At 37.7% G+C, this 18,091-nt stretch overlaps 1 protein-coding gene across 13 annotated transcripts in view; it reads left to right on the plus strand.

Moving 5' to 3' along the window:
• The window catches only part of ADD3 (adducin 3), a 127,264-nt gene that overhangs the window by 78,034 nt on the left and 31,139 nt on the right, over positions 1-18,091 (plus strand). For 12 of the 13 annotated variants that reach the window (XM_010333033.2, XM_010333044.2, XM_010333049.3 and 9 more), the window contains one exon: positions 16,891-17,110. In XM_010333033.2, the coding sequence (XP_010331335.1) occupies positions 16,916-17,110 (195 nt within the window). In that variant the 5' untranslated portion in view covers positions 16,891-16,915. Of the gene's footprint in view, positions 1-81; positions 1,290-16,890; positions 17,111-18,091 lie in introns of those variants that run through there. The other variant, XM_074382861.1, reaches the window with a different exon arrangement.

Consider the following 18,091-nt stretch of genomic DNA (forward strand, 5'->3'; position numbering starts at 1 on the left):
CTGACCTCAAGTGATTCACTCACCTCAGCCTCCCAAAGTGCTGGGATTACAGGCGTGAGCCACTGCACCCAGCCTACTTCATTGTTTTTAATGGCTGTATAGTACTTTATTGTGTGGATGGATGTCCTATAACTCAGTTATTCCTCTTTTGATGGATATTTGGATTCTTTCCAAGTTTGTCCCCATCCCCTTTCCACCAGACGTACTTACGCTATCAGTCTTCTCCTACCTCCATTTTGGGACAGAACCCAGAACTTGGGTCCTATAGGGAAGACATAATAGTGCTGTGTAGAAATGGGAAAAAATCCTCATAGGCCACACTGACCCAGGCATTCATGCGTGGATAAGAACTGCCCCAGGAGGAAGTTATTTTTCAGCAGAATAGTGAAAGAATATTGGGTTCAAGGTTGGGTAACTTGGGTGTGGGATTGGGTGAGTCACCTGACCTCCTCAGTCCTCAGTTTTACCATCTATAAAATGAGAGGTTGAAATAGGTGAGTTTTAATGTCCCTTCCAACTTCAATATATATGTAGTATTTTTGTTGGAATATTGATTTAAGCTGTATAACCCAAATTATATGAAGTTTCTCATATTTAAATTAAAGACATCTTTTATATATATTGTGTGGTCTGTAATTTATTTGACCTGCCATATGGCCTAAGCTATTTTAAACTTTAAGAATGTAAAAAAGGGAAGTTGAATATCATTCTATATTTCACATGAACTATCCTTTTCTAAAAAATCAATTTCAAAAGTATAAAACCCATTTCAGAATTAAAACCAAATCCTGTTTATCAAGTTTGAATACTTGAAGAATAGAAGATTGTGAGGTTATATTTGTTTTTAAAATGGATCCTTATAGTTTTCACTGAGTCCAACCATTCAGAAGTAATCCTAGGGCTTTGAAACTTGGCTTCAGATTTCTTGTTTAAACTGTTTGCACATTCTAGCCCTTTAATCCATCACCTTCTTTGATTAAATGCTAAAACTGACATTACTTAATATAACTAAAGTTTTCTGATTTGGTGCTGAGGAAGCTGCCTTAGAGGTGAACTATATCCTGCCAGCAAAGTTAGAAAGTTACAAGGCCAAGTTATAAAGTAACAAAAGCAGTCATTTTTGCTGCATCACACATAGGATGTTTTGCATTGCTTAGCATTGCCTGTTTGACAATTTTAGTCTCATAATTCAATCAAATGACAGCTGTTCGAAAGACAGAATGATATAAGAACTTCACAGGATTTGGGTAATTACAACTGGAAGATAAAGACATTTTTTTGTCCAGAAGGTAGGAGAGTTTTGTATGTTTGTGTGGTGGTTACCTTAGCTTCTTGGTAGAAGGCTTAATATACCTTAAATATACTTTTCTATAATCTGTGATATTCTTTATTATTCAAGAAATGCTGGATAATTATTAGTATTCCTTGTTAATTTTCATATATGTTTTTTGACATACAGTTCCACTCAGCAAAATGTATTGAAGACCTCCTAACAGCCAAGCACTGCATTAAATACTTGGGAGTACCTAGGTAACTGAGATAGTCTCGCTTAGAATCTACTAAAATAACAACTGCTCCTGTTTCTTCCTTTGCTGGAGTTTTCTAATATCCACTGGTAATTGGAAATTGGCAAAAGAGTTATTTAAATTCAAATCAATGAAAACAAAGTATGTTTTCAGTGTTTAAAAAGGAGGTCTTAATGTCTTATTAGTACAGTGTCTGTTATTTCAGAGGCACACTCTTCTGTATGAGAAGCAATTATTGTGCTTCATATATTATGATTTTTAAAAAATGGCTTATATGAAACCGTGCTTGAAAATGGTCACACACTGTTTTGAAGATACATCCTGATAGCTTTGTCAAATTACCCCATCCATTGTGGCATGTATTACTAAGGAAATGCTTCATAGTTAGAAATATACAGGATGCTGCTGTCTACAGGATGTTGAACAAACTTTGTCTAAATCATTTGAAGCCATTTTAGGAAAACAGTCCTATGGTTGCAAAATCAGTCAAATAGATTGTAGTTTGAGCTGAAACAGACATTTTAAACGAGAGAGAGGAAAGTCTCATTATCATGGTCTGTTATGCAGTCCCAGAAGGGACTGGTATTTCTCCTTTGGAACCCAGCATTTGGCTAGGGTCCTGTGACACACAGTGGGAATTCACTTCCTATCAGGAAATGATGTTTTTCAATGTATTATCTTGTTGAGACAACCACAGTGAACAATAGGCTATTAATGTTTTAGAACAACAAGTGTCATGACTAAGCCAATATTTGCTTTGTTTTGAGTATCATTCTAAAAAAAAAAAAAAAGAGAGAGCTTTGGCTGAGCTTCAGAATACATTTGACCATCATCATGACAGTTAAAAAGATCAGGAAAAAAAAATGCTTTAATAGTGGTGATGACCTTTTGCAGGCTTACTCTCCACACTTCTGTCCTTAGACAAGAATGAATTATTTTAAACATACCTTTTAGGCATGAAAAATATTCATTTAAAGGCCTATTTGGGGCTGGGTGCAGTGGTTCACGCCTGTAATCCCAGCACTTTGGGAGGCCAAGGTGGGCAGATCACGAGGTCAAGAGATCGAGACCATCCTGGCCAACATGGTGAAACCCTGTCTCTACTAAAAATACAAAAATTAATCGGGTGTGGTGGCACGCGCCTGTAGTCCCAGCTACTCGGGAGGCTGAGGCTGAAGGATCACTTGAACCTGGGAGGCGGCGGTTTGCAGTGAGCCAAGACTGCACCACTGTGCTCCAGCCTGGCGACAGAGCAAGACTCCTTCTCAGGGGGGAAAAAAAAGGCCTATTTTGAGTTTTGGAAGCCACAAATCCAGGTTCTCCTATAAAACATTAAACTGTCTTACAAGTTGCCTTATTCGGTTTACTTCTTTCCACAATTATTAATAAACTGGAAAGTCCTTAAGGGCAGGAATCAGAGCTGTGCCTTCTGTAGTCTTTATAACCTTTTCCTAACACCTGAATTAGCATTTGCTGATTGACTGGATCAGTAGTTTCTTTGGTGTTTGAAGATAACGTTTTTGTAGCATTATTTGTACCTGGTCTCAAAACAAAATGTGGCGGTAAGTATAGATTTTTGGAAATGACTCTTTTTAATATATGTATATACTTATTTATTTTAAATACTTCCAGATACTGATAACGCCCTTCTCATACCTTCCCACTTTTTTTTGTAATTACTTTTCAGTCCGCTTAAGACATTTCGTATGCAGGTCACAATATTCATTACCTCAGCCATCTTGGATATTTGGCCGGTCTTATCAAAGCACGAATAGCCCAGCTTTCAAAGTTTGCTCTAGATTCCCTGTCCTGGTTTATTCTAACACAAGTAGAGAATGGGGGTATTATGAGTCAAGAGCCTTACTCACCTCACTGAGTTAATAAACCCTTATTGAGTAACTCTAAGTGGACAGTAAAGAAAGGAGAAAGTGTTGACCCAGTTGGAGCCCAAAGACATACTCAAATAATTAAAAGGCAATACAGACTATGACAGAGTGCTTTGAACAGTAAGGTTGTGGGGAGGGCTAAGATGGAGGAGCTTAGGGAAGTCACCGTGGAAGGAGTTGGCTTTCGAACAAGACTTCAAAGTATAGACAAATATTGGATGGAGATGAGAGAGGAAAACAGTCCAAATGTGTAAGAAACATGGTGAGCAAAGCAACAATCAGGGAGATGGCTTTTGTTAGGGAGAGTCATTTCCCTCTAAACCTAATAGGGATAGACTTTAAAGTCTTTCCTATGCTTTTTTGAGGGTCTGAATTTTAGAAGCCCCCGGCTGATTGCTAAGTATTTTTTAAAGATGGGACTTCCTGGATGCTTTTTTATTTCCTTGGGGGAGGGACTGAGGAAATGTTGTTTTTGGAAAACTATAGTAGTTGGCTTTGTACTTCTTTGTTGCAACCAAGGATCCCAGGGTTGTAGTACTCTGACTACCTTTTAAAAGCTTAAAATAACACTTTTTAGCACTTTACAACTTGACAGAACCTTTCCAAGACAATAGAGATCAAAAGTAGATACAAAATACTTACCAAACTCTGGAGAGCTACTTAAGTTCCTAAGCTCCTCATAGATAGCTTTTTATTTGACAATAAAGTACTTGATGTAGGCTTTAAGTCCAGCTAAATAGACGCTACAGAACTAAGTTGTGAGTCTAGTCTTTGTGAGGCTCGGAAAAACAAGAATCCTACTTCAAGCAGAATTTAAAATATAGCAAGCAATTTCAGTGGACCTTTTAGGCATGTGTGAGTGGGCACAAAAAGCTGAGTCATGAATTTTACTCTTCCTAGTATACCATGGAAGCTTGAAAGAAAAGCATTCTCATTATTTTAAAATAGTAAAAATTGTTTTAGATTCTTATGGAAATAACACCAACAAAATGTTTTAGGTATTAATTATGAACACATACCTACAAACCTCTTAAAATCAAGAAATTGTAACATGAGGCATTACCTGGCTTTTTAAAAAGAAAAGTTAACAGTTTATTTAATGTACAGTTGCACCTGAAATGTGTTTTCTTACCAACATCTTTAGTCAAATAAATTTCTAAGTGCAGTTTATGTTTTAAATTTTTCTTATATCTACAGATCATATGGTCTACACAGTCTTGTGTATCTCATTCTAATCTAAATAATAGGAAAAGTATTGGATAAGATAAATTGAGGGACTTGGACACATCACTCTCTCTCTTAGGACCTGTTCTTTTTCCATATAAGAAATGAGGTAGAATAAGATTTAATAATCTTATATCCTTTTAAGCTCTAACACCTTTAAATTCTAAGGATACTATTCCCCTTTTGGCTCTCATTAGATAATAACAGGGAAAACAACTCTTCTTGAAAGAGTTATTTGTATTTACAAAGCAATGTTTTGTTCTCTGCTATCACTACAAAGGTATGAAAGTTATTTGTTACTGTAAAATCTGCATTTCTGTAGTATTTGATAAACTTTCCTCCATAAATTAGTGAATTAGTTTAATGTTTTCTCTTTTTCCTGAATTTGATATTGGACTTTTTAGGTCTTTTTCCAGAGTTTCTCACTTTTTTTTGAGAGTTCAGTTTCCAGCTGTGGACTGGAGACTTGGGTTGTCTCTTTATCTTCTCATTATTTCCAGTTTTTTTATGTTAAAAATAGTCTTAATGTCCCCCCTTTTTTGATACAAATTAATTTGGTGTCATAAAATATCATTGTATGCATACATTTTCAGAATTCTTATTCATGTCAACTAGGCCTACTTTTCAAAGCTAAATCTTATTTTATCAGGACAGAGCCTAGAACTCTTCAAATGCGTCCACAAGCTTACATGGCAATTAATGTCCAACACAGTTTAGATGAAATAATGGGGCATATGTAATCTGGATATCAGGATCTAGACAGGCCCTTCCATTTTCTAAACCTCATAATTATAGTTTAGATTACCCTTAGTTAAAAGATTTAATTTGGTGAATACCCGGGGAATTTTACTTACTGTTGATTTAATAAGCAAAATCCTGAGTGTCAGATCTTAGGCTTATTGTTTATGCATTTATGTTCACATAAACTTCATCTTAAGAAAATTCAATCTATGAAAATACATATTTTGTTAAAGTGTTTGCATTAGAGGTGAGAAGTTAGATTTGAGGCTTGGTTTGGGGAGGAGTTAAAAATATCTAGCTAAATGATCTTAACAGGTGTAAGTTTGAAATGACTCATATTTTGAAAACATCCTTGGGAGTGAGGGGAGTAGAGTTGCAGTAGAGTGTGCTGGTTAAGAACGCGGGTTCTGGAGCTAGTCTGCTTGAATTTATATTCTCAACTCCACAACACAATTCTTATATGACCTTGGACAAGTAACTTCTCTGTGCTTGCAGCCTTGCCTGTAAAATGGAGATGATATTAACACCTACTTCTCATAGGGCTAGGGTGTAATGAGTTAAAACATACTACTTTTTAAAGCTGTCAGACAATAGTAGGTGTTCAAGAAATATGGGATATTATACTGATTATTTCCCTTCTTTCCACATAAAAATGTATTTATTCCAATGTAATTTAATGAAAAAACACATTAAAATACTAAAAGGAAGCTGGGTGTGATGGCTCACACCTGTAATCCCAGCACTTTGGGAGGCCAAGGCGGGTGGATCACCTGAGGTCAGAAATTTGAAACCAGCCTGACCAACATGGCAGAACCCATCTCTAATAAAAATACAAAAATTAGCTTCCCATGGTGGCAGGGGTCTGTAATCCCTGCTACTCGGGAGGCTGAGGGAAAGAGAATCGCTTGAACCCGGGAGGCGGAGGTTGCATAGGCTGAGATAGCACCATTGCACTCCAGTCTGGGTGACAGCAAGATTCTGTCTCCATAAATAAATAAGTAAATAAGTACATACATACATACGTACTAAAAAAGATGGTCTCTGTAATGGAGTTGGACTGGCTGAATACGCCTGGCAAAGATCTGGAATCCAGGTAAACAGTTGGGGGCAGATTCCCAGAAACGGGTAATAGGAATGAGTCCAGGTATATGAACAGTCAGTATGAGTAAGATTCAGTAGCTGTCAAACTGTAGCACGTAGGCAGAGGTTAGGGATGGAATTTTTGGCAAAGGATGGTAATTGATAAAAGTCCAGATGCCGTCAATACCAGGGAGATCTGCATGACATCAGAGATCTGCCATATGCAAAGATGTGAGCTGTGAGGTGACCTCAAGGAACTGTGGCAAATGGTAGAGGGGTCTAAGACTGAGATGTGGGCCCTAGGGTTAAGGCATAGACCTTCAGGTGTAAAAGTATTTGAAGTTACCTGGTAGAGAAACAAGAAAGTGAGTGAGGCTGCTTGAGAGTGAGTGGGGTGGCTCAGAGTTTAATGATTAAGAAACAACAGGCTTGGGCCAGGTGTGGTGGCTGACATCAGTAATCCCAGCACTTTGGGAGGCTGAGGCAGACAGATCACCTGAGGTCAGGAGTTCAAGACCAGCCTGACCAACATGGTGAAACTCCTTCTGTACTAAAAATGTAAAATTAGCTGGGTGTGGTGGCACATGCTTGTAATCCCTGCTACTCAGGAAGCTGAGGCAGGAAAATCACTTGAATGTGGGAGGCAGAGGTTGTGGTAAGCCGAGATGACACCATTGCACTCCAGTCTGGGTGACAGAGCGAGATTCCGTCTCCAACAAAAAACAAAACAGTCAGGCATGGTGGCCCATGCCTGTAATCCCAGCACTTTGGGAGGCCAAGGCAGGCAGATCATGAGGTCAGGAGATCAAGACCATCCTGGCTAACATGGTGAAATCTCATGTCTACTACATGTACAAAAATTAGCTGGGTGTGGTGGCGCACACCTGTAGTTCCACGTACTCAGAGGGCTGAGGAAGGTGAATTGCTTGAACCCGGGAGGCGGAGGCTGCAGTGAGCTGAGATTGCACCATTGCACTCCAGTCTGGGTTTGAAAGAGCAAGAATCTGTCTCAAAAAAAAGGAAAGAAACAAGCTTGATACGGTTTGGCTTTGTGTCCCCACCCAAATCTCATATTACATTGTGATACCAAGTATTGGAGGTGGGGTCTGGTGGGAGATGTTTGTTTGGATCATGAGGGTGGTTTCTAATGATTTAGTACCATCCCCCTAGTGCGGTCTCATGATAGTTTTCACAAGATCTGGTTGGTTAAAAGTGTGTATGTAGCTCCTCCTCCTCCACTCACTTGCTCACCTGCCACCATGTGAAGACATGCTTCCTTCCCCTTCACCCTTCTGCCACGATTGTAAGTTTCCTGAGGCCTCTTAAGCCATGCTTCTTGTACAGCCTGTGGAATTGTGGTAAATTAAACCTCTTTTCTTTATAAATTACTTAGTCTCAGGTAGTTCTTTACATCAGTGTCAGAATAAACTAATACAAGGTTCAAATGAAAGCCAAACATCAGAGTGGGAACAACAGCAAGACTGACTTCGTGCTCAGATGCTAAACTAATTTCTTAGGGTTTCTCATAATCCAAGGGACCTGGGGCCTGGCATGAACCTGCATGGTGTGGGTTCAGTGGTCTCTAATGTGAGTAGAATAGCAGAAATGCAGCGTGTATGTACATATGGCAAGAAACCCACTCACCTGAGAAAGTGGCTTTTATTTATTTTATTTTATTTATTTCTTTTTTTTTTTTTTGAGACTGAATCTTGCTCTGTCTTATCTATGAAGTTGGGGATGGGTCACCTTTTCATAAGTTGTGAAGGATTTTTCTTGGAGGTTGTGATGGAGTCTCACTCTCACCCATGCTGAAGTGCAGTGGTGCAGTCTTGGCTTATTGCAACCTCCACCTCCTGGGTTCAAGTGATTCTCCTGCCCCAGTCTCTGAGTAGCTAGGATTACAGATGCCTGCCACCATGCCAGCTAATTGTTGCATTTTTAGTATAGATGGGGTTTCATCATATTGGCCAGCCTGGTCTCCAACTCCTAACCACAAGTGATCCCCCAACCTTGGCCTCCCAGAGTGCTGGGATTACAGGCATGAGCCACCACACCTAGCCAGAATTGTGAAGGATATTAAAGGAGATAATCTGTGTGGAGCATAGTACTTGGAATTTTGTGATTGCTTTAAAATGTTTCATTAAACTACTGATTTTGTAGTTTAGACATGTTTATGTATACATACATTTCTATTTAGTATCTATCTGAGACCAATTTCTATTACCACTCATTCAGTTGGTGTATTATACTCGTCTTTTCAGGTCCCAACATAGTCTCTTTCTGAGGTTTGTTTTATTTCATAATAAAACCCTCAACTCTTTTAATATGATGCTAAAGTAGCTTTAGAAACAAAAGTAAAACTTAGATATAATTTATTATTACCTAGAGCACAATCAATATCATGTTGTTAATAGCTTCTAGTTAAGACATAGCAGTCATCTGTCAGGTAAGGAGTTAGGACTTCCTACATACTGATCAATATCCAATGTAGTCTCCTTTTTGGATGGACTTGAGCCAATTTAATGATCCTTACCTTGCATGTATTCCCTTTCTGTTTGCAATTCAAAGCTGTAAGGATTGCTCTGTGATATTTTACTAAACCATTTATCTGCCTACCTCATTAAGCTTCTTGGTCTGCCCATCCTACTCTTTGTATGTATGTATCTTATTTATATGTTTTGGTAAGTACTGATGGTAAAGATACCAAGTTTATGGATGTGTGGGTGTATGTATGAAAAATATAAAGTTATGTGAATGTGGTCTTTCCCTCTGTCTTAAAGTCTTACTGTACTGTACTCACCTGTTTTTGAACAGTGGTTGACCACAGGTAACAAACTGCCGTTAAAGTGGGAGACTACTGTATTGATAAAATGTTAATGGGTACTTTTTAATATTTAACGACATAGTTACTTAAAACTTTTCCCTTTGGTGTTTAGGTCAAGCAAACCACCAATAAACAACTACCCCACTTGTACATCTATTTTTCTATGCATGCTAGGTACACAGACCATTATGTCTATTACAAGCACTAGAATTTTAGCTCTTCTTAATAGCCTATTCCTCTGAGTGGATGGTATTTATAAAGTACATACATAAACATGGTGTGATGGGCCTGGTTTCTTTCTTATATTTCATTAAAGGAGTAAATTTGATTATGGGAGAATCTGGGCGACATGGTAATGCTAATAAACATCATTATTAGGATTTTATAGTATGATATTTGAGCAATGTAACTTTAGAAGAGTCACTCAACACCTCTGAGTATAGTTTCATCTGTAAAAAGTGACCTTTGATTGAAGATTTTTGCATCTATGTTCATCATGGATATTGGTCTGAAGTTTTCTTTTCTTGTTGAGTCTCTGCCAGGTTTTGGTATCAGGATGATGTTGGTCTCATAAAATGATTTGGGAAGGATTCCCTCTTTTTGGATTGTCTGGAATAGTTTCAGAAGGAATGGTACCAGCTCCTCTTTGTATGTCTGGTAGAATTCGGCTGTGAACCCATCTGGACCTGGGCTTTTTTTGGGTAGTAGGCTCTTAATTGCTGCCTCAACTTCAGACCTTGTTATTGGTCTATTCAGGGTTTCGACTTCTTCCGAGTTTAGGCTTGGGAGGATGCAAGTGTCCAGGAATTTATCCATTTCTTCCAGGTTTACTAGTTTATGTGTATAGAGTTGTTTGTAATAATCTCTGATGATGGTTTGGATTTCTGTGGAATCTGTGGTGATAACCCCTTTATCGTTTTTTATTGCATCTATTTGGTTATTCTCTCTTTTCTTTTTTATTAATCTGGCTAGTAGTCTATTTTGTTGATCTTTTTGAAAAAACAGCTCCTGGATTTATTGATTTTTTGAAGAGTTTTTTGTGTCTCTATTTCCTTCATTTCTGCTCTGATCTTAGTTATTTCCTGTCTTCTGCTAGGTTTTGAGCTTTTTTGATCTTGCTCCTCTAGCTCTTTCAATTTTGATGATAGGGTGTCAATTTTAGATCTTTCCTTTCTTCTCATGTGGGCACTCATTGCTATATATTTTCCTCTAGAGACTGCTTTAAATGTGTCCCAGAGATTCTGATATGTTGTGTCTTCATTCTCGTTGGTTTCATAAAATACTGGCAAACCGATTGCAACAGCATATCATAAAGCTTATCCACCATGATCAAGTAGGATTCATCCCAGGGATGCAAGGCTGGTTCAACATACACAAGTCCATAAACGTAATTCACCACATAAACAGAACCAAAGACAAAAACCCAACCATTGTGGAAGACGGTGTGGCGATTCCTCAAGGACCTAAAAATAGAAATCCCATTTGACCCAGCAATCCCATTACTGGGTATATATCCAAAGGATTATAAATCATTCTACTATAAGGACACGTGCACACGAATGTTCACTGCAGCACTGTTTACAATAGCAAAGACCTGGAACCAACCCAAATGCCCATCAATGATAGACTGGATAGGGAAAATGTGGTACATATACACCATGGAATATTACACAGCCATCAAAAACGATGAGTTCGTGTCCTTTGTAGGGACATGGATGAACCTGGAAACCATCATTCTCAGCAAACTGACACAAGAGCAGAAAATCAAACACCACATGTTCTCACCCATAGGTGGGTGTTGAACGATGAGAACACATGGACACAGGGAGGGGAGCACTACACACTGGGGTCCGTTGGGGGGAAATGGGGGAGGGCTGGGGGTTGGGGAGGTGGGAAGAGAGAGCATGGGGAGAAATGACAGATACAGGTGAGGGGAAGGAAGGCAGCAAACCACACTGTAATGTGTGTACCTGTGCAACAATCTTGCATGTCCTTCACATGTACCCCAAAACCTAAAATGCAATTAAAAAAAAAATTAAAAAAATTAAGAATCTCAATTTTTAAATTTAGAACTGAAAATAAGAAACTAAACATACAGTGTGATTCCAGTTCTTGACATGCTCTGGATTTATGCATGTTAATATTTTTCTCACTTATATTGTCCTACCCAATTCTGCTGTTAAAAATTCTCTCTGAAACTAATTCCTAATTGACATTTTTCAAGCGATTACATAACCTGCAAAAAATAAAAAATTACACCCATAAAAAAAAGTGACCTTTGAATCTAGTCTGAAATATTTCAAGAGAAGCTTACATAAAATCAATAGCCTTTATAGGAATAAGATCTAGTGCTTTGTGGGATAATTAAATTTTTCTCCATTCTTGTACTTAGTGCCATCTGTATTACTCAGTGCTACTCAATACCATGTTCATTTGAATTTTTTCTCCCATTTTTCTTCTTTTTTATCTATGTCTGATTCAAGTTTTCAGATCTCTTGATTTCCATGTTCAGTTGTATATAAAGTTGTGGCTAGCAGTTAAAAGTAGCTCATGTCTTTTAGAAATTAAAGTGAAAATTTCACTAGTTGATCTAAGGATGGTAGCTTGTCATAGTTTGTGTAGGGTCTAAGTTGTTTTCTAGAACTTCAAATAACTTTAAAATTTCATAGTAGCTTTCATCAAGAAAAACTAAAGTAGCATTTGTTGTTTTGTTTTTTAACCAAATATGCTGCTTTGAGGTCTTGGTGTATCTTTGATTATTCTTTCAAGTGTGGAACAATAGGCCTGGGACTTGAAAGTGCAGCCATCTCTTTGCTTATTCTAGAGAAAGCTGTTCAAACTGCCAAGAATTTTAAGTTTGGAAAGATTTTTTATAAGTAATAACTTCTTTTCAAAAGATTGTTTTTACTATTCCCAGCTGAGAAGTAATGCAAACCAGATTCATTTTGAAGGAGTTGTGATATAGTAAAGTAACTCAGCCCCTTTTATGGAGCTGTCTCCCATTGTGAGGACTACAAGATAGTCCCCATCCCCAAGCTTACAGGGTGGTCAGTAGCTTCTCAGAATGGATTTTTAAAATAACAATTTTATGGAGATATATTCACATACCTGCAATTTGCCCATATAAAGTATACAACTCAGTGGTTTTTAATATATTCAGAGTTGTACAACTATCACCACAATAATTTTAGAACATTTTTATTACTCCAAAAAGAAGTCTCATTAGCAGCCGCTCATCATTTTCCCACAGCACTAGACAGCCACTAATCTGTTTTCTGCCTCTATAGGTTTGCCTCTTCTAAACATTTCCTATAAATGGAATCCATACAGTATGTGGTTCTTAGTGACTAGCTTCTTTCCCTTAAAATGTTACAAGGCTCATCCATGTTGTAGCATGTATCGGTACTCTATTTCCTTTGATTGCCATGTAATATTCTTTCTGGAATACTATATGACAAAATACCATATTTTATGTTTATCAGTTGATAGATGTTTGGGTTGTTTCTACTTTTTTGCTATTAATTTTAAAAAAGCTCTAATTATATAATAGTCAAAGACTGGAAATAACCGGTTGTTGTTCAGTGGGCAAATGATTAAATAATGATACAGCCATACCATAGCATAGCACTCTGTAGTAAAAAGGAACAAATTATTAGCCGGGCTGTGGTAATGTGCACTTGTAATCCCAGCTACTCGGGAGACTGAGGCAGGAGTATCTCTTGAGCCTGGAAAGTGGAGGTTGCAGTGAGCCAAGTTCATGCCACTGCACTCCAGTCTGGGCTACAGAGCAAGATTGCATCTCAAACCAAAAAAAAGGAACAAATTATCGACACAACAGTCTCTGTAAATCTTCAGTAAATGATGCTAAGTGAAAAAAGCCAATTCCCAAAGGTTTTATATATTGCATATTTTCATTTATATTCTTTAAATGACAATTACAGAAATAGACAATGGATTAGTGGTTGCTGTTGATTAAAGAGGGAGTGGAAATGGGCCTTGCTATTAAAGGGCAGCATGAGGAGTACTTCTGATACTGGAAGTCATCTCCTTGATTGTATTACTGTCAGTGTCCTGGTTGTGATACTGTAATATGGTTTTGCAATCTGTTGTCATTGGGAGAAACTGGGGGAAAGGGTATAAGGGATGTCTGTATTATTTCCTATAAATGATTACATTTAAAAAACTTTTTTTGAAAAAAAAAAACCAAAACTCTGTTGACTCAGTCTTCTGCCTAGAAATCTTAGCCAGCTCCACATTTGTTAAGCATGTTTTCTAGTTTTCAAATTAACACATACTTATTAGTTTCTGCTCTCACGAAGCAATATAACCTCTTCTCCAGCGTCCAGTAGCAGTCTCCTCACTGCCTTGTCAGCCTCTACTAATAGCGTCCACACTGCCTAGGCCCCAAAGCTAATGCCACATTTTCAGTTTTTGTTATTACAGCACCAGTAATGTCAGTTTTCACTTTAGTTATCTCTTGCTGGGTAAAACAAAAAACAAAGCTTCGTGGCTTTAACAATTTATTATTTCTCATGACTCTGTATGTTGGCTTAGGAGTACCTCAACCTGCTTTTACCTGGACTCATTCATGTTGCTATAGTTAGCTGGTGGGGTCTGCTGGGAACCTGGCTTACTGGGGACAGCTGGGCCTCTTCTTATTTTTCATGATGGGCTTCTTCGTGGTGTGGCAGCTCCATGACCCTCAAAGGCCTACTCTTGGAAGTTGTATAACGTCACTTCAGCTACGTTCCATTAGTCAAAGCAAGTCACAAGTCAAAACCAGATTTAAGGGATAGAAAAATAGTCTCTACTTCTTAGTGGAATAAGTGCCAAGGTTATATTACAGGGAAGCATGGAAGAATTCTTGAGACATTTTGTGTGGGGGGCTGGGCTTTCTTTTCATAAATGTATTTTGTATCCTGTCTTACCTGTGAGCAAACTTTAAAAATTCTCTAGTAAGGAAATAACATCGTATACTAGAAAATTCAGGAGGGCCCGAAAATTGTGATATTAGTATTTTCCTTTGACTATGTTGATACTGGATTTGTCTTATATTGGAATAATGTTTATTTACATATTTTGGATATATTTTTTTGCTTTGTTTTGAAATTATTTCAGACTTTAAAAAGAGTTGGCAAGAATAGTTAAAGAATTGCTGTTTGTCCTTCAACCAGATTCCCTAAATGATATCTTCCATAACCATATTGCAATTATCAGTTTCAGGAAATTAACATTGATATAAATACTATTATCACATTTACAGATTCTATTTAAATTTCACCAATTGTCTCACTAATGTCCTTTTCCTGGTCTAGGATCTGATCCAAGATTACATGTTGCATTTAATTGTCACGTCTTAGTCTCCTTTGTCTTCTTTAATCAGGAACAGTTCCTTAGTCTTTATTTTTCATGACCTTGAAGAGTACTGGCCAGTTATTTTGTAGAATGATCCTCAGTTTAAGGCAGTCAATTGATTTGATTCAGAGAAACCTGGTCTGCTGTAGTTCTGCTTTCAAATGGTTGAATATTCTGAAACATTGCAGAAAGATTATTCTTATCTGCGAATAATAATACTAGCGGTTGGATGGCTGAGGGAATGAATAGAAATGTAATCATTGGCAGTATCTTTAAGTGGCTCCGTGTTTAGGGTATCTGTCTTATAGGTGCTTATTTTCAAAAATCCTCCCTCAAAAATGTGCTTTCAGATATATAATTCATAGAATCATAAACACTCCTTTATAATGTCCTCAGAGTTTGAAATTGTTTTCATCTTTCTGCAATGCTGATATTCACATGTTTTAAATGGGTAGATGTGCTATTTGCAAAGCCTTCTATCTAAACTAAGTAGATAGTTGTAACATTTTATCTGTGACTGGCTACTTAAAGTTCCTTTAACACCCATATTTCTCAAAGCAAATTGTAAACTAGTTTTCCATGAATACAGAAACTTATTTTCCTCACTGCATCATCCAGACTGGAATGCAGTGGTGTGATCAAGACTCACTGCAGCCTCAACTTCCTGGGCTCAAGGAATCCTCCCACCTCCACCTCCTGAGTAGGACTACAGGTGCATGCCAACACACCTGGCTATTTTTTAATTTTTTTCTAGAAATAGGGTCTCACTATGTTGCCCAGGCTGGTCTAGAACTCCTGGGCTCCAGTGATCCTCCCACCTCAGGCTCCCAAAATGCTGTACTTAATAGTCACAAGCCACCACACCCAGCCTAAACTCTCTATTAAAAAAAAAAAAAAAGTAAAATTATGATTTACTGTAAGAGTACTATTTTTAAACTATTAACATGTAAAGAAATATGTAATAAGCTGCAATAAATATTTCTTTCAAAAAAAAAATCAAGGAATCATTTCTTACTCTTCTCTAGCATATATTCATTCTAAATTAACCTATCCTACCCCTTCTTCTTGTTGTCTACCTGACCATAACTTAGAGTTTCTAGGGCATTGTTTTTCAGACTGTGGGCCACAACCTATTAGTGGCTCATGAATCAGTTTGACCAGCATTTGTTAAAATGAAATAGATTAAAATAGAAAATATCAGAATGTACCACATAGTAAGGGGAAACATCATGTCATTAATTTATTTCAGTTATAGATCTTTTATATTTGTATGTGAATCCAATATAAAACGTTTGAAAGCCACCATTCTAGAGTGTTTCATCTATTTCTGTCTTGAACCTAATGTTTTTTTAACATGCATGTTAGATAGTTGTTATTTGCATAAGATTTTTAAAACTAGAATTTTGTATATGCATTGATACCTTGTTGCTAATCTGCATGAGCAAAGGCTACATCAGAGGGAAACCCTTAGCGTTCACAAGTGTTATAACTACTTTTTAAAAATTTGTTCTCTGTAGCATTTTCAAAGTATGTTGTTTAAGACTATTTTTTTCCTTAATGTTATTCATACTGGTTTGTACTAGTTCCTATTACTCTAAAACACTTAGAAAATATGCCTGTGCATATGTGGTATTAAAAACAAGAGTTGGGGGCCAGGCACGGAGGCTTATGCCTGTAATCCTATCACTTTGGGAGGCCAAGGCAGTAGGATCATTTCAGCCCAGCTGGGCGCAGGGCTAACACCTCTAATTCCGGCACTTTGGGAGGCCGAGGTGGGAAGATCACAAGGTTAGGAGTTTGAGACCAGCCTGGCCAATATGGTGAAATTCTGTCTCTACTAAAAAATAGAAAAATTAGCTGGGCATGGTGGCATGTACCTGTAGTCCCAGCTACTTGGGAGGCTAAGGCAGGAGAATCACTTGAACCTGGGAAGTGGAGGTTGCAGTGAACCGAGATCGTGCCACTGCACTCCAGCCTGAGTGACAGAGACTCCATCTCAAAAAAATAAACAAAAAAATTAGTTGATGACATTAACATGATTGAACCATAAGTTTCCATTGCTCTGAAAATATCAATTTTCAATTTAGTATTATAATCTAAGATCTTTTTATATGAATAAAAAATTGTTCCAATATTTTTGAGAAGCTAGTTTTTACTCTAAGGGCAAAATGTAAAAGTTCTGCTTGACCCATCTAAATTTTGAACTGAATGATGAATTTATCATGAATGTCCTTCTTTGTGTTTATTAATGCAGATAAGAGTAATCCCAGACTTGAAACATGAGCTCAGATGCCAGCCAAGGCGTGATTACCACTCCTCCTCCTCCCAGCATGCCTCACAAAGAGAGGTATTTTGACCGCATCGATGAAAATGACCCAGAATACATTCGGGAGAGGAACATGTCTCCTGATCTACGCCAAGACTTCAATATGATGGAGCAGAGGAAGCGAGTTACTCAGATCCTGCAAAGTCCTGTGAGTTGAATTAGAAGGCTGTAATTTTTCTTCCTCTTTGGAAATATGATAAGGCATGATAAGGTAGAAGGTTTCTTAGCTACCTTCAGGTAAAAAGAGGGATGGAAGAAGAGTGACCAGTTGCTTCCAGTCTTTCAAAGGAGAAATGGACATCTAATTTGTATATTTGATTTGCAAACCTTTAACGACAAACTAGTATTGTGTTTGGTGGTTTAAATTTTGTGCGTTTTCTGGGTATAGCACTTTATTAAAGGAGGATAAAGGATTTTACTTAATTAAGGACACCCAATTTAGACTGAATATCTAAAGGAAAGAAAGGCATGACATGGGAACCAAGAAATAAGTTAGGCATATCCCATGCCCATATTTTCTTCTTCCTTTGGGTTCCCTGACACTCAGAGTGGCATGAGAAGACTAAGGTTTTTGAGGAAGTCTGTGATTTGGCAGCCTAATACTACATGTGCTTACTGCAGGCACACATGTGCATACACATTAAATTAACTAAATTAAAAGTAGATAACAGGCCAGACTCAGTGGCTCATGTGTGTAATCCCAGCACTTTGGGAAGCCAACATAGGAAGATCACTTGAGTACAGGAATTTGAAACCAGCCTAGGCAGCATAGTGAGTCCTTATCTCTACAAAAAATTTTAAAAATTAGCCAGGTGTGGTGGTGTGCACATGTAGTCCCAGCTACTCCTGGGAGGCTGAAGCAGGAGGATCACTTGAATCCAGAAGGTCAAGGCAGCAGTGAACTGTGATTGTGCCACTGCATTCCAGCCTGGGCAACAGAGTGAGACCTTGTCTCAAAAAATATTTTAAAAAATTCCAAGCTAAAACTCCTGTCTGCACAGCAATAGTCAGACTTCGTGAATCATATTCAAGTGATCTGTTTTCTTCCCAAACTTTAGTGAAAATATATTAATACATGATGGAAAATGACAGACTATCTTGATTTAAAATGCAAAGTGAATTCATAACT

This window comes from Saimiri boliviensis, chromosome 12, assembly GCF_048565385.1.
Source record: "Saimiri boliviensis isolate mSaiBol1 chromosome 12, mSaiBol1.pri, whole genome shotgun sequence".
In the NCBI taxonomy this organism is placed as follows: domain Eukaryota; kingdom Metazoa; phylum Chordata; class Mammalia; order Primates; family Cebidae; genus Saimiri; species Saimiri boliviensis.